Genomic DNA, 19,801 nt, shown 5'->3' with positions numbered 1-19,801 from the left:
AGAAGCATAAAGGCTCAAATTTGGTCTCCTAACGAGATATAGTGGCTTTAGAGGAAAATAAAGATGCTGGCGTGGGTGCTCACCCGCCAATGCAGATAGATGGCTCTACGCTTCTAGTCTGTGATTTGGGTCATGGCCTTTCAGAATTTTGCACAAAAGCATTCCAAGAGTGATATGCTGTTACTTATTCTGTACTGTCTGATAGAATCATTTGGGAGTGCATGTGCTGCTGTATTATGTACACTGTATCTCTGTGTATGGGTGATCTTTTCCACAGGTGGCCTTGTGGCATTATCTGAAGTTATGTTTTTTATCTTTGGGGGAAAAATATTTTCAGTTTTATTTAACTAGCAAAAATTTCTTAATTGATTGTTTGAGCTTCTTTTTTGGCCTCCATTTTTTGGGGGGGTTATTTTTTGTTTGTTTTGGGGTTTTTTTGTTGTTTTTTTTGCAATGCTGCATCTCCCAAAGCATGCTGGGAGCTAAGTGCTCATTATGCGTCATGTTTTGTGGCAACTTTTTTACAGTGAGCCAAAGGGTGGGTGGGAAGGGAGGCGGGATGAGTGTGCATGGCATTGTCATTAAGTGTTTACTGTACTTTTCTAAGTTTTGATATCAGCATTGCAAAGCCTATTGTCTTTTTTGAACTTCATTTTGACTTTGATATTCCTAACATATCTTTTATAATCACTGTGTTTTCCTTTCAGTGCAATGCATTTTTAAGACACTCCCACCCCCTACCTGAAGGCACGCTCAGGTGAAAATCGGCCATGATAGGAGATAATTAGCAGGATTTGAAATACCTAGGAGCCAGTCTTTACAACCTGCAGATTCCTATGTGACAGTTTTTGTATCCCCAGCCCCCTAACTTCGGCTGCTCCATCATTCTGGATCAGTCTGATTTCCAGCTTCATGTCAGTTTGGAGATTAAAATGGAAGTACTATCAGGAAAAAGAAAGTCTTTGCCTGTATTTATTACCTTCCATGTATGTGCTTCATTCTTAATTATTTTTATTTTCTGTAGTTTAGTGATTTGTACCTAAATTGGTCTCATCTTAGATCATTTTTTAGTCTAAATTCGTTAATCTCTGTTGGAAACCTTGCCGCCCCAGCTGCTTCCCTCAGAGCCCCCTGGTAAAGCCCCAGAGGGGCTGGCGGGGGCTCTGGTTCCCCCCGTGTCACAGCAGAGGGAGAGCACAAGGAAAGAAAGCACTACTGGGTATGAGCCCGAGCGCAGGAATAATGGGCTCTCAAAATGAAAAGATTCTGTGATAGAGAAGGGGGTGTGCTGATTCTTAAGGAGCCCTTGGTCCTTTGTTATGGATATCTATTATAAAACATCAAATTTGGTGCACTTGTTTGAAATCTGGACATCCATGCTTAAAGAAGAGGGCCCTCAGACACTTAAATGTCTCATTTAATTAAAAAATATTGGCATTTAAATGGAAAATTAGACATTACTCAGTTATATTAGAGTCATACAACTGAAGTTTATTTTCTTTTTTTAACAGATTACATTATTTTCAGGACTCTGGCTCACATCTTTAACCAAGAAGTGTTATCTAAGAGATTTGAATTCAAAATGATGTGAATGTCAAAGTTTAAAAGAACACGTTTTTAAAAATAATTGATTTTTAATATTGTACCTTCTATTTTTCTACTTTCCTCCAATCTCTCCCTATCCCATTTTTCGGTGTCATGGTTTAAATAATTTTTTGCTATAATCATTGGCCTGATTTTCTACTTTTATATCATCTTATGGTATTTAAGGAAGGAAGAAAACAACAGTGAATGTACTTCTAGGAGGAGATGCTATAATTTGTTATGGAGCAAATTTGATAAAGCAATAATAACCCTTTTCCATGCAAAACCCTTTGTCTATATAATTTTCATCTTCAGAATATTTTGCCCTCTTTAAGGAATGAAGTGCTGAAATATGGAGCCGATGAAGAAAAATGAAGCATAGTTTTTTTTAAATGGTGGAAATAGGAAATACTACTTTTATGCAACTTACTGACATTTAACATTCTGTCCTATGACTATGGCTACCAGAGCTAAAGACTGATACACTGGAAATTCAACAGTCACCTCATTTTTCTCCCATTTTTTTGGTAATACAGACATGATAGCCTCACGTAGTCATAGCTACCTCCCCAATAAACTACCCAAGGTGATAAGAAAAAAATGCAAGGGAGTTCTCTATGAGAAAGAAAAGTGACCCCAAGGGAAGGGAAAGGAAACGCTCACTTAAGTAGGAAAATAAAATTCTGAGAGGAGTGAGAGAGGTCTGGTATCATGCTGAGTTTCAATAAAGTTTTGTTTTTGTTTTTGTTTTTTTTTTATCACTTGGGTAGAATTCTTTTTACCTCAGCAAAATTTAACAACTTTAATTGTGATGAGATGTGTAGACAAGCTATACTAAGGACAAAAGAGTGGGGAGGGAGGAGAAATGTTTCTGCAGATGTTTACCAAATGCAGATGTTTAACAGGGCTTCTAAACGGAGGTCTCTAATGGAGGTCTTCTTCATGCCTCAAGGAGTTACTTTCCCTAAGATTTTGTCTGTATCAAACATGAACTCATCCTATTTTATAACCCATGGCCATTGCTTACTACCCCTATTCCTTGCCTTTTAAAGGAATGAAAACTGAGAGAAGCACCTAGAAGGGTGAGATTTGTTAGAAAAAGAAGCCAAGTGGACTCCTCCTCCTGCTATCTATTCTGTATCTCCTCTGACTGGACCATACTGCTAATGTTTTGGTTCACAGTAGCTCAGGGGACTGTGGATAGTGTAGACGTGGCACAGGAAGGGAGACCTTTCTGAAAACATGGGAACAGTTATGTTGGTCAGTGCCTATGTTCTCTTACTCTCTCCTCCCTTCATCCGTGTTTCTAATACAAATCTACTTCTCCCAGTTATATTGCTGGATCAGTAGTATCCCCACAGTTCCACAGTTAAAAAATACATAAACTGAAAATTGGAAAAATCCCAATTTCCTTGTCACCTGCTCACATGTGGAAAGAGGTAGACACACAAAACAGGTCTATCTCTCAGACAAGTGAACCGTGCTGGTTAGTGAAAGAACATAGATAAGGTCTGTTGTCTCTGAGGAGGCTCTGGGAAGGCTGAAGGAAGACACACGAAGAAGGAAGGGAAGGCAGTTTAATAACCTGAGCAAGAAAGCAAATGGCTCCACCGACCACCAGATCCCCAAGGAAACCCATGACAGTATCTGGAATTTTCTGTTGATGGTACTATTCCAGAGAAGAAGAAGGAATATCAAACCATTTTAAAACCATTCCGACCATTCCATGTGCTCCAAGGTAGTTCAGAAAGCTAGATCCAGGGCTGAGTCTGATGAGAGGATTGGACCAGGCTGTAACTCCCTCTTCACTTTCCGCTGTGTCTGACCACAGGGCTGCTCTTCACCTATCGTGGTGAAGTTCGCTGACACTCAGAAGGACAAAGAGCAAAGACGCCTCCAACAGCAGCTGGCACAGCAGATGCAACAGCTCAACACTGCCACCTGGGGGAACCTGACGGGTCTGGGCGGACTCACCCCACAGTACCTGGCGGTAAGTGCCGGAGGCCAGTCAGTGCGTGGTCCCCAGGAAAGAGGGGAACATGCCCACGGTACCTCTTACAACCTACTTGTCCCCTGAGTATGCTAAAGAATTCATTTGGGGGACACTTTGAATCTCAGGGAATTATTGAACTCAGCATTGATGCAGGATATTTTTCCAAGTTAGGTGGATTAGCATAAGCACATGACTAATTCTTGACTGATATAGACTGAGCAAAGTCCCACAAGGCTAAACTTCGAATCCCTGTTTCAGAGACATCATAAAATTCCGCTGGATAGACTGTTATTAAGGAAACTGAGGCAGCTGTGGATGGAGCACTCACTGCCTCAGAGGTTCATCTGTTCCATGTCAGGACCTCAACTGGAATCCCTGTGGAACTTTCCTTCAGAGACCCTGGGTCTCCCCAGTACACCCCCGTTGACTAGACCAAATATTCCTTACTTTATCTATTAGATACCAAAAATTAGATTCTATTTCAGGCCACATCGACCCAATTCTTTCAGTCATCCCTCACATTCCATTGTTTCTAAGCTTTCACTTTCTTGGTTTTCCCATTTCACTCTGTCAGTGTCTTTGTTAAATATCATCACCAGAAGTTAAGACAATTCCCCTGGTGAGGCCTAAATAGCACAGGGCAGTGGCTGTTAGCATGGACTCTAAAATCTCTTAATGTAGCTCGAGAGTGGCATTTGTCGTAACACGGAAGGCAGCTAATACGCCTCTAAGTTTTTTTTATCTTTGCTTGAACTGCTGCCAAACCATGTTACCCTACTCCGTTTTTCTGTTTTGGAACCTAAATGCTGGTCTCCTCATTTATTAATAGAATTTCATGTTGTGGGATTGGGTCTTTTTCTCAGCCTCTGTCATTGTGTTTGTATGTGTATGTTCGTCTGTGCGCTAGCTGTGTCATTGGACCTAACTGTCCCTCTCAAGATTGTATCATCCATTAGACCGACTTGATTGCAGAACCTGTACTGCTCCGCCAAACAGTCCTCCCTGGGCCCTGACAGGTCAGACCAATTGTCTGTAGAGGAGAGAAAAGCTAGACTCAAACGGGTAGCATCACTTGCCCCAGGATTGTGCTGCTGCTGGCCCCAGGGATGTGCCCCTCTGTGTTCTCTCCATGTGTTCCCTCCATAGGTTCCCTCCGTGTGTTCCCTCTGTGTGTTCCCTCTGTGTGTTCCCTCTGTGTGTTCTCTCCGTTTGCCATGTTGCTTCTCAGAGAAGAGACCTGGCTCCTATGCCTTTATTCCCCAATGCCTGCCCAGTGCCCACTGGGTCCTGCATATAATAGGATTCTAGTGTGTGTTTGATTAATAAAGGAGGAGCCAGCTTCTCCTGTCTTAATCTGAGTCCTCATGAAAGCCCCTGACCGAATTTGCTGTCATTTTCAGGCCATTGCTCCATGAAGGCACGTGGGAGGTTTTGCCAGGTGTCCTGCTAAAATCTATACAGGACCTGCCATGTCTTCTTCTGGTCCTATCAGTGTAGAAATGTCATGAAAAAAGAAATGAGTCTGACTTAATAATTTGTTTTTCACAAACTTGTGCTTTTCAGATGTTCGCAGACCATCTATTCAGTGGTGTATACAAGAATTTTTATCAGAGATTGAAATCAAGCTCACCTTGTCATGGTTTCTAAGAATCCAGCTTCCCACTCCATCGTTTCCAAAAACCAAGGCACATGTGCCGGTCCCTGGTCCCCAGCACAGCTCCATGCCCCATGGCATACAGAAGTCTCTGGCTGTTTCTTGGGTCACAAATGCAAGTGATTTCTGTACCCTGGAAGAGAATTAGCCCCATTCTTATGTCTAACACATGTTTCTGTACACTCCTTACTCGGCTTTGTCTACTCTGAATCGCAAGTCCATGTCTGCAAGGGCCTGTGGCCCGTGAGGCATTCCCTGCCTCTGTGTTGAGGGGTGGATTCTGAGCCCGACTCACCAGAGAGTGGTTTTCGTGGAAAGAGCCCTCAGCAGTAGTTTGATGACACTCCAGCCTGAGCCTGCTTACCTCAGTAGGCTCTATTAATTCCTCAAAATATCTTCAAAGTGTATTTAATTTTACTTTAATTTTTCAAAAAACCTAATAGGAGGAGTAAGGGGTTACAATCACAAGAGAATGAAAAACCCAAGTAATCAAACCAAAGTAAGGGACTTTTCTATTAAAATGGATGTTCCCTGGCTTCTCCCTCTTCCTCCCTCTCTTTGTGTGTGTCTGTTTCTCTCTCTGTCTTTCTTTCTGTGATGCCTAGGTAATACACAGGGGTGAGCAAAAGTAGGCTAGATTACCAGCCATCATTGCCTAAAAGATAAATCATAACTAAGATAAGAAATAATAATAAGACAAATTAATACAGTAATTGATAAATTAATGATAATACAAGAATAAACTGTTTCGTGTACTCACAACTATAAACCTACTTTTGCCCACCCCTGGGCAAAAGTAGGATGAGAGTCAAGAAGGATGAGAGAACGTTAGAGACATTTTTCTGGTAACGGTTAAAGCTAATCCCTGTGATATCATTGTCACTAATAGTAAATCTTTGGTTTAATTAGCCACTGATACTCCACTCTGTTTGGTGCTTTCAAGTGAACTGATACATGCCCATTTTTGAGTCATATTTATCATGGAGTTTTGTTCTTATTGAACCGAAGGAATGGTGGCCTTCTACATTTTGTTTCACAGAGCTCCAAATAAATTCTGAAAGCTCTCTTTAGACAGTGAATCCATCTCTTCCTCCAAAGCACATAACAACTTTCCAATAATAAATTTGGTGTGAATCTCTGCTTTTTTGTATTCATGTACATTTGAGTAGTGGAGGTAACTACATGCTTATCCCTGTATACAAACTGTGTCTCTATTGATCAACCTTAACAGAAAGAGAATATCAATACGTTTAGTCAAATACTTAGTATAGCACCTATAATTCAAGTCAATTGGGCCAATAAAAGAGCATTTTAGGGCATCAGCCACATGCCTTTACCTCGTGGCAGCCACTGATTCCACGTGGGGAAAAGGTGACGCTGACTTAATTGTAATGCAAAGTGCAGCCTCACCAGATGGTTCCAAGTTCTGACGAACAGCATGTTTCTCACTGCAGTGAAGACCCTGTTAAAATGGACTGTCTTGGTCATGTAGTCGTGTCTGTGAAGAGATACGTATGTCTGTAGTTATCATGATGATTTCTCTGTTGGCCCAGGAATCAGTGGCTCCGTGTGCATCTAATGAAGGATGAAGGGAACAGAGCTGTGAAGGGACGTGGAAGGGACCGAGGCACGTCAGAATGGATCTGATTGACAGGACTTACAGTAACAACCAGGCTGCCAAGAGAGCATGTTAGTCATGCCACGTTGGCTTCAATAGATTGAACACCTGGTTGTTAAAAAGAGTAAATTGATTAATTGTTTTAAGGCAGCAGTGTTATTGAGTTTCCCCAGCGTCTGTGTTTCTTAATAGAGATCAGACAGTGCTATGGATTTACAGCCCCAACTCTGGGAACCTTCAGTCCATTAAGAGACAGCAGCAACCAGCTGTATAAACGTACAGAAATGGGATGTGTTAGTGTAGTTTGGAAGGCGCTTGGCCCTCACCTCGGCGCTTGTTAACGGTTGCGTCTCCCTCCGTTCGTTCGCAGCTCCTGCAGCAGGCCACCTCCTCCAGCAACCTGGGCGCCTTCAGCGGCATTCAGCAGATGGCGGGTGAGTGGTGAACCACGCTTTCCCTCTGACTGTGCTGTTGTCTGAATCAAGGGGGTTCAGAGGGCAAAGGAAAGCAGCGGGGACAAAGAAGAACAAAAGCAATTACCAGCCCTCTTCACTCTCTGGTAGGGGTGTTAAAATTAGACTAGCTGTGGGAAAGTTGCCCTCCTGCCTCTGGCATTTCCAGCAGTTGTAACGTGGGGGCACAGAGCATTCCTGCATAGTACACCCGTTGTCTTATTTTTAAAATTGGGATTGGTTACTGGGGAATTTCCAGCAAGATTCTTGTATCCAGGGCAGACAAAATGATTAACGTCCTTCTAAAATTTTAATAGGCGCTCAATAAAAACAGTCTGACCTCCATAATGAAAGCCTGGGCTGCAGGCCTGTCTCTGTAATGGTCTGCAGTCCCCTGACGTCCACAGACAATTAACAGGGTGCCTTTTCCACTGCAGTCCCCCAGTTGACAGAATTGGGCATCAGACGCTTTTATGTGAAAGCATAATCTTTGTTCTTGAGAAAAATCAAAGTGTGGCTGGATTTGAAAGCCAGTGCGTGAAGGGTTGCTTTTTCTAATGAGCTGTGTCAGTGGTGAGGAGGTGCAGTGACGAGTGACGGGTCACTCCTGCTGTGTCACCTTCAGGCTGGTCCCCTAACTTCCCACAGAGCGGGGAAGGCCGCTTGTGCAAGAAATCTGAACACAGGTGCCAGTAACCTGCCGCGGGGAACAGCGAGAGTGCTTTTCCTCGTTTCTTTCCAGAGAGGTGGCGAGCGAGGGCAAGGAGAAGAACAGGTTTTTGGCCCGTTAAAATCGGGCAGTTTGTTTTAATCAAGGACACCCTGAGTCAATGTGCAGAATAAAAGCCAGATTTCTTAATCTGCCACGATGAAAACTCCTTTTTCTTTTTCTCTTTTTTTCTTTCCAAATACATACCCTTGGTTTTTTTCTTGTTTCACTTTCAATGGATCTGGAAACACTTTCCATGAGCGTACACAGGTTTCCCCTCATGTGTGCTGTGATCACCAGCCCGGCCTTTCATTGCGGCCTCACAGGCTAATGATAGCTTGTCTGACGGGACAGATTGGCCCACAGTAAACATAATGCAGAATTAGTCACTGGGCTCTAAATCTGCTGGAACTGCCAGCTTGTTCTGTTGTAATTACAGCTCTTGGATTATTGGGAAAAAATGTAGGTTCAAATGATAAGTAGTTAAATCATTCATCAGTATCTTTATGAATACAGTTTGGGAAGCTGGCCTTGGAGCTAAGAACCATATCGAATGGTTCATTTACTTTTAGTTCTGTGAAGGGAATTGGAGTGACATAAAGTAAACTATTCAGGAAGTTTTCTATGTTTTAAAATGAGAAAACCTCCAGATTGCAAGCGCTAAAGTAAATGCTAAGGTTTGTCACACTTTCCACGGATGCTAGGTTTGTTTTTCTTCTCATAGAAAGTACGGCTGCACCTAGATCCACAGGTAGGGTCCTGGCTTTGAGGAAGCCTCAGGCTCTCCTTCTCCCACCGCTGAATTACGCAGAGAAGGTCACCGGGTCCTCAGGCTGCTGCCAAGCGCACTTCCCGGGCGGGCTGCCAGAGCACCCTCACTTGTTAGCTGTGTGCTTTTTTGGCTCGCCAGCCACAGGTCAGGATGGAGTTCACGTGCTTAGCGTGCTCATTTACAAACAGGTATCTGGGACTCACCTTAGAAGGTGTATGGATTGGATGGCTAATTTGAAGCACTCTGTAAATGCACTGGGCTTCCCCAAATGCCCCGTTCTTGAACTTTCAATATATGAAGTTAGCACCCTGTGTCTGCACAGGCCAGGAAATCAAATGCTGACAGTCCATGGGGACCACTGCCTTGAATAGAGTGTTAAGGATGTAGATGTCAAGGCTGTCTGCTGGGTGAGTTTTCTATAAAGAGTGCCCTTCATTCATAAGCATAATTGTGTCATGGTCCTAATCGTTTGAAGCATTGTGGTTTGGGGTATTTTTTTTTTTTCAATAAGGTGAAGTTCAATGGCCTGCTGCTCTTTCGTCTTCTCCCAGAAGTAGGGCTTCCTTTTTGTCTTTGCCAGTCATCTCACCCAGTATTATAAAGTGACCTGTGATAGAGGCCACTTTCTAGAGAAAGCCTCCCCAACTCGCCAGATGTGGGAGGGGTGCCTCTCTCTCTTGTGCCCCTGACCCCTGACTGCCTCCCCTTCCTCCCTCACTTCTCTGACACGCCTGAATCATCAGTGCTCCGAGAGGCCGTGGCCCGGGCTGATGGACTCAGCCCTCACTCCTCCAAGAGGTGCTCACAACTATTTTTGAGTAAATAAATTTATAAACCGACAAGCTCAAATTTATGTTTTGGATACATTCCCAATGGCACTTAAGTTAAAAGCTTTCTTAATTAAGAAGTTCGGTGTTAGCCTTACGTCTAAGGACCCCCCCCCCAAAAAAAAAACAAAAAAAACACATTATATAAACTAAGGACAGTATGTTCACGGGTAAGTTGTCGTCGAGGATTGAAATTAGAGAGTTCGTACAACATCACACATGTTATGGTGCAGATGGTCTGCAACACACATGGGAGGAGGGCTATGAAGGCACACGAAGGTCATGGGTCCCAGATCCCACCTGAGGTTAAAATGCTCGTAGAGTGGTTGAGATTGTGGCACAGTGCCAGGGACACCTACACAGTTCAGATGCCATGTGTGTGTCTTCAGTGCCGTACATGAACTCCACATGTAAAGTTCGATCACTCCTGAATGGAACACTCACCAAAGAGAGTGAAATATCATCGCGGAAACCAGTAGTATGTGGCTGTGGACCACTCTCAGGCATGGCGGTCTGCCCTTCAGGAGACTCAGGTTTATCACAGTCTGAATGTCTCATTTAAGTGAGTAAAACACTCGCTGGAGGAGAAAAATGAAGTAAATCTAAAAACAAGAAGCAGAAAAAGAAATTTTTAGATGAGAAGTTACTAATAGTTGCATCATTAAAAGTGAATGAGGCATGAGCTATACTTTTTTATCAAACTAAAAGTAACTGTAAACGTGTTCCATGATTTTATTAAAGGATATCTTTATTAAATATGGATTTTAAAAGCAGAAAGGAGATTGGGATGAAATCTTAGTAAACTGAATGCTTTTATGGTACTTTTTGTGCATCTTTGAAGTTGATTTTCCCTCTCAAAACTTCTAGTAAAAAACGTATCCATTTTTCCACTCAGTTATTTGTTGCATGAATTTCTGAAATCTCCGAAACTTGGATCTGAGTTTGGGCTCAGAGTCTGGATTTTTCCTGACGAAGAAGGAACAAAGGAAAAGTGGCTTAAGGTCATTAATTCCTTTTAATAAAAGAGGATTGTTAGAAAAAACAAGAGTAGTATTTTACAATTTTGTTTTTAACAGAGCTCCTTGAAGTAACCATGCCCTTTATCCTCACAGCATGCCCAGGACAAAAGCAACCCTTTGTTACTACATTGAAGTTGGGGAAACTGAAGTAGGAAGAGGTTAAATAAGTTATGTGAAGCCATAGCACCAGTAAGGGCATAAAATGGACTAGGGTACAGAATCCCCAAGTATCAACTTTATGAGGTAGGGACTGCTAGTGTCCCATTTCACAGGTGGAGCAACTGAGGCTTTGAGAGATGGAGAAGAAACTTGCCCAAAGTTACTGCGCAAGTAAGTGGCTGATCCATATTTGACATCCATTGCAACCTGATCCTGAAACCTGAGCTCTCTGTTGCCCCTAGCTTGGGAAGCAGGGCTCAGCGTCTCAGCAAATGCAGGTGTGCTTGCGCAGGTACAGCTGCAGTGACTCCCTACACCCAGGGTTTAGCAGGCCAAGTAACACACAGGGCAAGCTGTAGATAAATAATACAGCGAGGGCCCCAAATCTGCTCAAAAAGAAGCAATTCAGAGACAGGAAAAGTGTCTCCCTCCATTCTGAACCACATTTCAAGCGTGTAAGTGTGGTTTGCTTTTGTCAGGGGAATTTGTTTTCTAGGGTGAGGAATTGTTACTAGAAAATTATAGAAATTCTGAAGCAATCAGTGGCTGAAGAGTATCTTTTTTGTTGTTTTTATTGATTTGAGAGAGAGAGAGGAAGGGAGAGGGAGAAAGAGAAACATCAATCAGCAGCCTCCTGCGTGCCTCTTACTGGGATCAAGCCTGCAACCTGGGCATGTGTCCTGACCGGGAATTAAGCCGTTGACCTCTTGGCGCACTGGACCATGCCCAGCCAATGGTGTCACACCGGCCAGAGCAAAGAATAAGTATCCTTTGATAAACAAGAGAAAGCTTTCACTTTACTTCTGACATTCAGTAAAGCTGTTAGTTGTTCCGTTTCAGAATATCTAGTCTACGTTTTAAAAGTAACAATAAAATTATAGAGTGCAAGTATTTGCTTCAAACAACAGCAAGGCGATGCTTTTCGTCAATGTGAGGCCCATTCCCAGAGAAGACTGTCTTAGAGTATCTGTGATGAGTGGAAAGAGGAAAGGTATTTAAAAAACTGTACTGGAGGCTGGGAACCTGACATTGGAGATCCTGCCCAGGTGTGAGGTGTGTATCCCCATCCTGGACCCACAAGGATTCCCGTTCATCCCAAGGCCGGTCTCCCACCCTCCACCACAGACACTTCCTGTGAATGTGCTAATGGGCCTTATGAGAACCTTTTATAACCACCCATCTGTCACTTTCTAACAGACCTGATTGGCAAGCACTTGTAACAACTGACATCTGTTCTCGCTTATTGATATGCAGATTTATGGTAATTGCCATGAACAATAAGACACAAAATTACCTAAGGTGAACATTAAATTAAATTTTCATGCCCTCTCCTTATAATTTCTTTTTAAATCTTAAGTTTCGAGTGGGCATATTTGCACATCTGTTTTCCACACCATTTCTTCCCTTTGAGAAGGACCTTCTTTTCCCCGGTATGAGTGAAGCAGGGAATCCCTGTATTCCCAACTGTTGTTTTTTTCTGCCATCTTGATCTTGGCAGCACACTGTTGGATTTCATAAAACTTATGTAAATGCATTGCATTTCTAGTCACCCAGATCATCGCCCCTGTTTTGAGGGGTGTCCATCCAAGAAGAGTTCTTCATGAGGTTCACAGTGGTGGTTTTCTTCTTAGAAATGAGCCCTGTGCCCAATCAGACCCGGCTTTCCCGGGATGCCGCCCTCTGCTGCCCTGTCTGGATCTTCCTATGGCAGCAGCAGCGAGAAAGGGAAAGTGGGACTAGGTGGGTGGAGAGGGCAGGACCCAGGAGGTGCCTGTGAAAGGAGCTGAGACAGAGGAAGGATGCATTCAGACTCCCCCAAAGAAAAAAAGATGGAGAAGCCCAACCGGCCTGGCTCAGTGGTTGAGCATCAACCTCTGAACCAGAAGGTCACAGTTTGATTCCCCGCCAGGGCACATGCCTGGGTTGTGGGCTCCATCCCCAGTGTGGGGCGTGCAGGAGGCAGCCGATCAGTGATTCTCTCTCCTTATTGATGTTTCTATCTCCCTCTCCCTGCCTCTCTGAAATCAATAAAAAATATTTAAAAAAAAATAAAAAGATGGAAAGAACCAGAAATGTGAATTCGAAGTGAGCAGAAGCAGAAACCCCCTGTTAGTGGGGCCCTGGGGTCTCAGTGTTGGCCCAGCGCAGAGTTAAGGGAAAGAGGTCTCACTCCAGCCGGGAGCAAGTGGTCTGAGGTGGGTGACGCCTGAAGAGACAGATGCAGTCAGTGTGCCAGCAAGTCTGGTGCAATTAAGGAGGCAGAGAGAGGAGCTGCAAGCAGGTCCCCACGGGCTTTCCAAGCTGCTTTCTGAGTTTCCGGAAGCAGCATGGCCCCCAAGCCCCCTTCCTAAGCGGGAAGTCTACACCATGGATGAGGGCTCCTCGTTGTGAGCGGCAGGAAGAGCCAAAACCATAGTCCCCAAGGACACGTGCTGTAGGCAGGATGGGCTCCATTTTATCCCCACTTCACAGCTGAGAAGTCCGAGGCACAGACACTTAAGCAGTTTGCTCAGGGAGGTCGGTTGGCGGGAGCTGAGGCAGAGCCCCGGTGGAAACCCAGGGGTCTGAGAAGGCGGCCTGCACTCTTCTCGACCAGCCGCGCTGCCTCCAGTAAGTGGCAGTTGTCACCTTGTCACCAGCAGAGAAGCCTGTGCATTCCAGGCCCTAGGAACTCAGGACAGGGAGACGAAGAAATGCCTCTGCATTGAGACGCAGAAATGTGGGGGTCGGGGCTGGAGATGGGTCCCCACCAGCATAGGTGGCAAGGAACCACCCTGACCACCTCTGGGGTGCTGAACACTTCTGTCTGGGATTGAGTGGGGCAGGGGCACCTCGAAACCTGCCAGGGTCGGCCCACCAGGCCCTGAAAGGACTAGGATAGAGGATGGGCGTGACCCCTCCCCCTTGAGCGCTTCAGCCGCCCCGTGCCTTCCTGTGCTCTGTCTCATCCCCGGCAAACTAGAGACCAATGAGAAAGAGTTTCTGAGTTCCAGAAACTGGCGCAGCAGGATTATCCTCCAGCTCCTGGCTCCTCCCTGCTCCAATATACAGCAGTCTCTCTGCAGGCAGGGACTGTCTTGTTTTCTGCTTAATTCTCAGTGCGGTACCCGGGTCTGGCTCATATGGTCACTCAGTAACTGATGGGCAGATGGATGGGTGGGTGGGTGGGTGGGTGGACACAGGGATGGACAGACAGGAATATAGATGGGCAGGCACATACATGTGCTACCCTCCGCTGGTTCTCTCCATCTAACCCTTCCCTTCCTCTCCCCCTACTCCCTCAGGTGGTAGGGATCATTGCGGCTTCTCCTTTCCAGGCACCACCTCTGCTTCCTTCAGCCCGTATTTTCTTCCTTTCCATGCGATTGTTGAACAGAGTGCTCTCCCCCTCCCCCTTCCCCCCCCCCCCCCCCGCCCCGCTGTGCGGTGCCGAAATCCCCTGCCTGGCGTTTCTAGCTGAAGCAGGGGGAGCCTGGACGGCTGGCACACTCCTGTGGGGAAGTACAGGAGGGAATGCAGAGGGGGCCCCGAGGGGCGCACAGGGCCTGGCCGGGCTCCCAAGCGGAGAGGGCAGTGGGTAGTGCAGCTGAGTGGTGTGGCCCGGCTCCAGGACCTCTAAGGAGTGTTAATGGTGAGATGAAGGATACACTTGGCGCTACTAAATATTTGTAGAATGGATTAACTAACGATTGAGGGGAAACAGTCAATACTTGCTGCATTGTCAATACTGACGAGCTGACCAAACTGGAGAAAGCTAAGAACTTGGATGGGTCTGTGGACAGTACTGTTCATTACTCTGTCCACTCGCCCTACATGGAGTCACCCATCGCCTGCTATGTAGACAGCAGTGTGTGTGCGTGCGTGTGTGTGCCTTCATGTGTGTGTATGCATGTGTGCGTAGGTGGACTTGATAATGATTAAGACAACATCTTCCATCTTTGTCCTCAAGGAGCTTGGTATCTAGCTATAAAGGTAAGAAATATACAAAAAATAGCATCAAAGTGAGATATGGTGAATGAGTGACACCAGAGTTAAGAACAAGGAGATGAGGGAGTTTGCAGGTAACACACAGAAGGTGCATGCCCATGTGAGGTGTGGCTGCAGGGCTGCCCCTGATGGGAGGTTCTGCCACCATTGGCTCTGTGCCCTGTGACCTGAGCCTCTGACCCAGGCTTGTGGGCTGAGCTCCTTCAAGCTCGGGAACTCTGCCCTCGGGCACGTGGCTCTTGCCTGGGGCAGGTCGGAGGAGCTATCCCTGAGGACGACCCTGCAACCTGGGCCTACGAGAGTGGATCTCCGTATCACTAACGGGTGCCAGATGTGCATTGCAGGTTTTCATTTTAGTGCTAAACCCTCCTCTTGCTGCGCAGCCAGCTGTGAGCAGTGTAGCCTGGTCATCTGGTTTCTATGATTAAAACATTAGAGGGAACATTTGTCGCTGGAGGGCCAACAGGGGACAGATGGGTATACACATGTTCCTCACTCCTGGCAGCGGCACTCGAGGCCCAAGCTCTCGTCACACTCAAGTGTGAGGTGCGTTCATGCAGCCTTCAGGAGTCGCCCCTCGCTGGGTCCAGGTGGGTCTGCACCGAAGCCAGGCAGCTCCTGTACTTCCGCCGGTTCCGTTCTCCTGGAGCAAACCTGACAAATAAGACAGTGCTTTCCCGACTCCCACATCCTCATAGCATGACCTGCAGCGCCTTGTCCCGTGGCAGGACTTGCCAGCAGGTTACACTCACAGGACTCCAACCTGCGTGTGTCCTGCTTCCCAGAATCCCCAGAACCAAGTGGGTTTTGGAAAACAGGTGTTGGCTCTCCCCCTAAGCCAGTAGAGCTGGGCGTCTCCGGGAAGAAGGCGGAGTATCAATTTGAGCAAAATGAGAGCCCATTTTGCAGCAAAGACATTAAGAACTCTTTTCTGAGTAGATAAGTCCTGACTTGAGGGGTCAGGACAGAGGGGCGGGAGAGCCTGGCAGTCCTGGGCAGAGGCTGCTTAGACTGAAGGCTCCACAGCTGCGGCTTGGGGCCTTGGCGTGTAGGTTGCTAGAACATCATTTCGCCCCTCGTCACTACCATTGGGGGCTTACATTGAACCAATCACTGTGCTGAGTGATTTGCATTCACCACCTTATATAGTCTTCACAACAACCCTTTGAGGTAACATTTATGGAAGCTGTCATTAGGCCACTCTGTCCATAGCAGATTAAATTTGCTCAATGGACATGTATTAAGTACTGTATTTGAGACAGGAAAAGAAGGTAAAAATAAGCTGATTACTTAACTCCAGTATCTTTCTATTGAAAATTCCTGGCTTATATTTTTACTTGTAAACAACCCAGGTTGTTGTAAAGGGTTGTTCAATGGGGCTTACATTGAACCAATCACTGTGCTGAGTGATTTGCATTCACCATCTTATATAGTCTTCACAACAACCCTTTGAGGTAAGATACAGTTAATATTACCACTCACTGAACAAGAAACAGGGAGGTTAAGTAATTTGCCCAGAGTCACACAGCAGGTACAAAGAGCAGAGCCAGGAAGCCCTATTAGTTCAGCTTCAGAGCAAAAGCTTTTCCCCAGTAAGTTTTCATTTTCTAATACCGTCTACATGCAGCTATCAAGTTTAGAGACTGAGAATTTACCCCTCAGACCCCCACCTTGTCCAAGCCCAGACATCACCTCTTCTTGACAGTTCTCCGGTGGAAGGCCCGGCTGTGGCCAGTGCACACAGAGCAATCCCCACCTGTCTTTTCCGATGATCTCTCCAGCCCTGAACTGATCTGGGAAGGGCATCCTGGGGTAGGACAGCGGCACCACAGGGAGGCGACTGGGCTGAGAAGTTAGGGGACACACAAGTCGCCAGGGCTTACATCCCAGGGCTCTGCGGCCCTCATCTGCCCGGCAAAGTGGGCCTGTTGCTAACGGTACCTTTCTCTTCCTTTCGCAGGCATGAACGCTTTACAGTTACAGAATCTGGCCACGCTGGCGGCCGCTGCAGCCGCAGCCCAGACCTCAGCCACCACCACCAACGCAAACCCTCTGTCCACCACGAGCAGTGCCCTGGGAGCCCTCACCAGCCCTGGTAAGAGGACGAGAGAAAGGGCACCCAGGTCTGCACACACCCGGTGCCACGTGCAGGGTAGGCGTGCCCAGGCAGCCAGGGAACTCACCTGGGCATCGGGGTGAACTTGTTTCTTTATTTTTGAAGGACCAAACTTTTCAATGTGCGTGTGTTTTATTTTCCAACAGAAAAAGGTTTCCTCTGAGAGAATCTACCGTGCTAGTGGTTCTCACACATTCATTTTGTTTCAAAAATGTGTTGTCCACTCAGTCCTCACTAGGTCTCCACCATTATGAAGCGCTTCAATCTCTTAGTCATGCTTTTTCTCCTGTCTCTTTTTTCTTTTTTCTTTTTTTTTAGCAATTTAAGGATTCTCTGTTCAATCTCAAAATCCCTAACCATTGCAGTGTTACATTTCTCACCACCACCATTCTTCTCATTTGACTTTAAAGTTCACAGTATAAAGGGACCACCTTTGTTGCTTGTTTATGGTCATGTCTGGGCTGTGTCATTTAAAGTCTTTCCTCACATATGTTGATGCCTTATTCAAAAGCAGATGCCATTTTTCTTTCATACAAGCCAGACCTAATGTGGTTGCTTGGAAACCATGATTTGTTTGTTAAGAAATGTTGCGCTGGCTTCTCCTCCTCTCTGAATTTTCTAGACCTTGATAAATGACCTCACCTCCTCCTCTGGTGGGTGGAGGAGTTGGCCTGGACAATCTCCAAACTTTCTCTAACTCTGAAAACCTCATGACCCTCTACCGGCTATGCCCAAAGACTAGCTAAGTGTTGAAAAAACTTTTATGTAACAGCACAGGGTTTTCTCTGAGAAAAATGAAAGCTGCAGCACACCGCTGACCAGCTTGCTTAAGGCTTTTGACATCAGGGAGCAAGGCAATAGCCCTTGGTTTGTTTCTAAAACAGAGTAAGACATTTCCCTCCGAGTGCAGTTTGGAGGGAGAAATCCAGGGGGTATTTAGGAAGAGCTGGGGGATTTATCCTTAATGTGCTGTGATCTCAGAGCAGCAGCCCATAGAGCATTGACTTCATTCTCTAAAATGCCTTTAAAGATGTACCATTCCTCTAGGTGGGCCTCGTTTCCTGAAACAAATGGTATTCCTGAGAAACAGCTTGGTCATTTCTTCCAACCAATTAAGTTATAGCGCTAATGCAATAAATGATACATTTGTTATTTAAATAATTCATATAGTGAATCTTTTTAAGAAATAAACATTTTTGACATGATAAATACCCCTTATAAAAATAAGGATTTTTCTTAAAAACAATTTTTAAAATTAACGTCTCTGACCTGTTTTATAAATCTGATTGAAAGGTATTTTCTCAAATAAGAATTTTTATCTCCCCTAGAAGGCTATGAAATTATTATATTAAAACATCACACATTTTATTGTATCTTTAGTCAGAAGCTGACATTTTTAACTATATTTTATTGGAGAGAAAACTAAAAGTCCCTCAAAATCCGAACACTTTTTTGTTTATTTAAAAATGACAAGGATTTGCACCTTTTTTAAGAGAAAACAATATTAACTTTGTCTAAAGTAAATTTTTTTTAATTTTTCCAACCTTGGAAAAATTACCTTCTCTCCCTTTTATTGAAAATAACCAGCAGGAGCTGATCAAATCATTGGTAACAAGGTAGAAAAAAGAAAACTCTTTTTCTTAGGAAAACTCTCTTCCTTGTATGGCAAGGAGCCATATAGCCCACAGTTTGGACCATGGATCCTTACATTAAACTTTGATATATTATTGTAGTTACATTAAAATTATGCTGCTATTCTGACAATTAGGCTAAGGGTATGTGGCCTATTGTTTGCTTGTTAAGGGTTCATTTGACTTTATTAAAATATAGTCTTCTGTCATGATATTTGTGCTGGAATGTGCCTTGGTTCCAGGGAATCAAAATTAATATTCACATATTTCATTCTTTATAAGAGGACGTGTCGGTTTGAGAAGCTGAGCACGAAAGCGGGTGGGAGGTGCTCCATGTGGTAATGTGACTGGTATATGGTACAGTCGGACGGTGTCAGGAGCTGCCCTGGGAGCTGGGGCAGAGCAGAGAGCAGAAGGGGCAGTCTGTCCCCTTCTGTCTATCAAATTCCAGCCCATCAGGGTAACGGACAAGAAGCAAACGAGTGTTGCCCTGCACGTGATGGACAGACGCTGTGAGGAGAGACCAGGCAGCAAGGTGGAGAGAGGAAAGGGGTTGAAAGAGGCTTTCTTTCTCTGAAAAGGTGACATTGCGGCAGAAACCTGAGTAAAGAGGCGGGGAAGCCATGTTGACATCTAGGGACAGGGCATCAGAGGACCGAGCAGGTGTAAAGGCTGGGAGGCGGGAGGGAGCTTGGCATGATCACACACTATCAAGGAGACCATGGTGCTGAGCAGGGTGAGAGGCGAGGGGGCGTGGAGGCGAGGTCCTCATTCATGGTTCATCCTCCCTCCAAAGTGGTCAGGAGCACAAATATGGTATAACCTTTTTTAAAAAATACTGGTTTTTAGAAAGAAAGAGACAGAGAAGGGCGGGGGCGGGGGAGAGAGGGAGAGCTGGAAATCAAACCAGCAGTCTCTCGGACAAGACGATGTCCAACCAACTGAGCCACGCTGGCCAGGGCTGGCAGAACCTTGTTAAGATGCAGTGTACCTAGGCAGCCTAGGAAGATGGCTGACGTATTTAAGGAACTTTCAATATATTTGACCCTTTCCAGATTTTTCCTGGGGCCTTACAGAAAGGGACCCCGTGTCCTGAGATGGCTCCCTCCTTTCCTGCCCACCCCCAGCAAGGTGTCCTTCCCTTTGCTCTTAGAGCTGTCCTTCCACAGCCTCTGCGAACCAGGAATCATGGAGAGTGGCTTTTCTCCCTCCACTGAGGGATGCTTTGCATAATAGCTGAAAGTATTCCATTAGAATCCTGAAGTGTAGCAGCAGAAACG

At 45.4% G+C, this 19,801-nt stretch overlaps 1 protein-coding gene across 13 annotated transcripts in view; it reads left to right on the top strand.

Moving 5' to 3' along the window:
- Window positions 1-19,801, top strand: part of CELF2 (CUGBP Elav-like family member 2) — a 559,496-nt gene that overhangs the window by 496,093 nt on the left and 43,602 nt on the right. For all 13 annotated transcript variants that reach the window (XM_080656732.1, XM_080656743.1, XM_080656742.1 and 10 more), the window contains 3 exons: window positions 3,416-3,574; window positions 7,220-7,283; window positions 16,735-16,869. In XM_080656732.1, the coding sequence (XP_080512858.1) occupies window positions 3,416-3,574; window positions 7,220-7,283; window positions 16,735-16,869 (358 nt within the window). The remainder of the gene's footprint in view (window positions 1-3,415; window positions 3,575-7,219; window positions 7,284-16,734; window positions 16,870-19,801) is intronic.

Source organism: Plecotus auritus (assembly GCF_963455305.1).
Source record: "Plecotus auritus genome assembly, chromosome: 1".
Classification (NCBI taxonomy): domain Eukaryota; kingdom Metazoa; phylum Chordata; class Mammalia; order Chiroptera; family Vespertilionidae; genus Plecotus; species Plecotus auritus.
The sequence above is the reverse complement of the archived record's forward strand: the minus strand, read 5'-3'. Positions and strand labels throughout refer to the sequence as shown.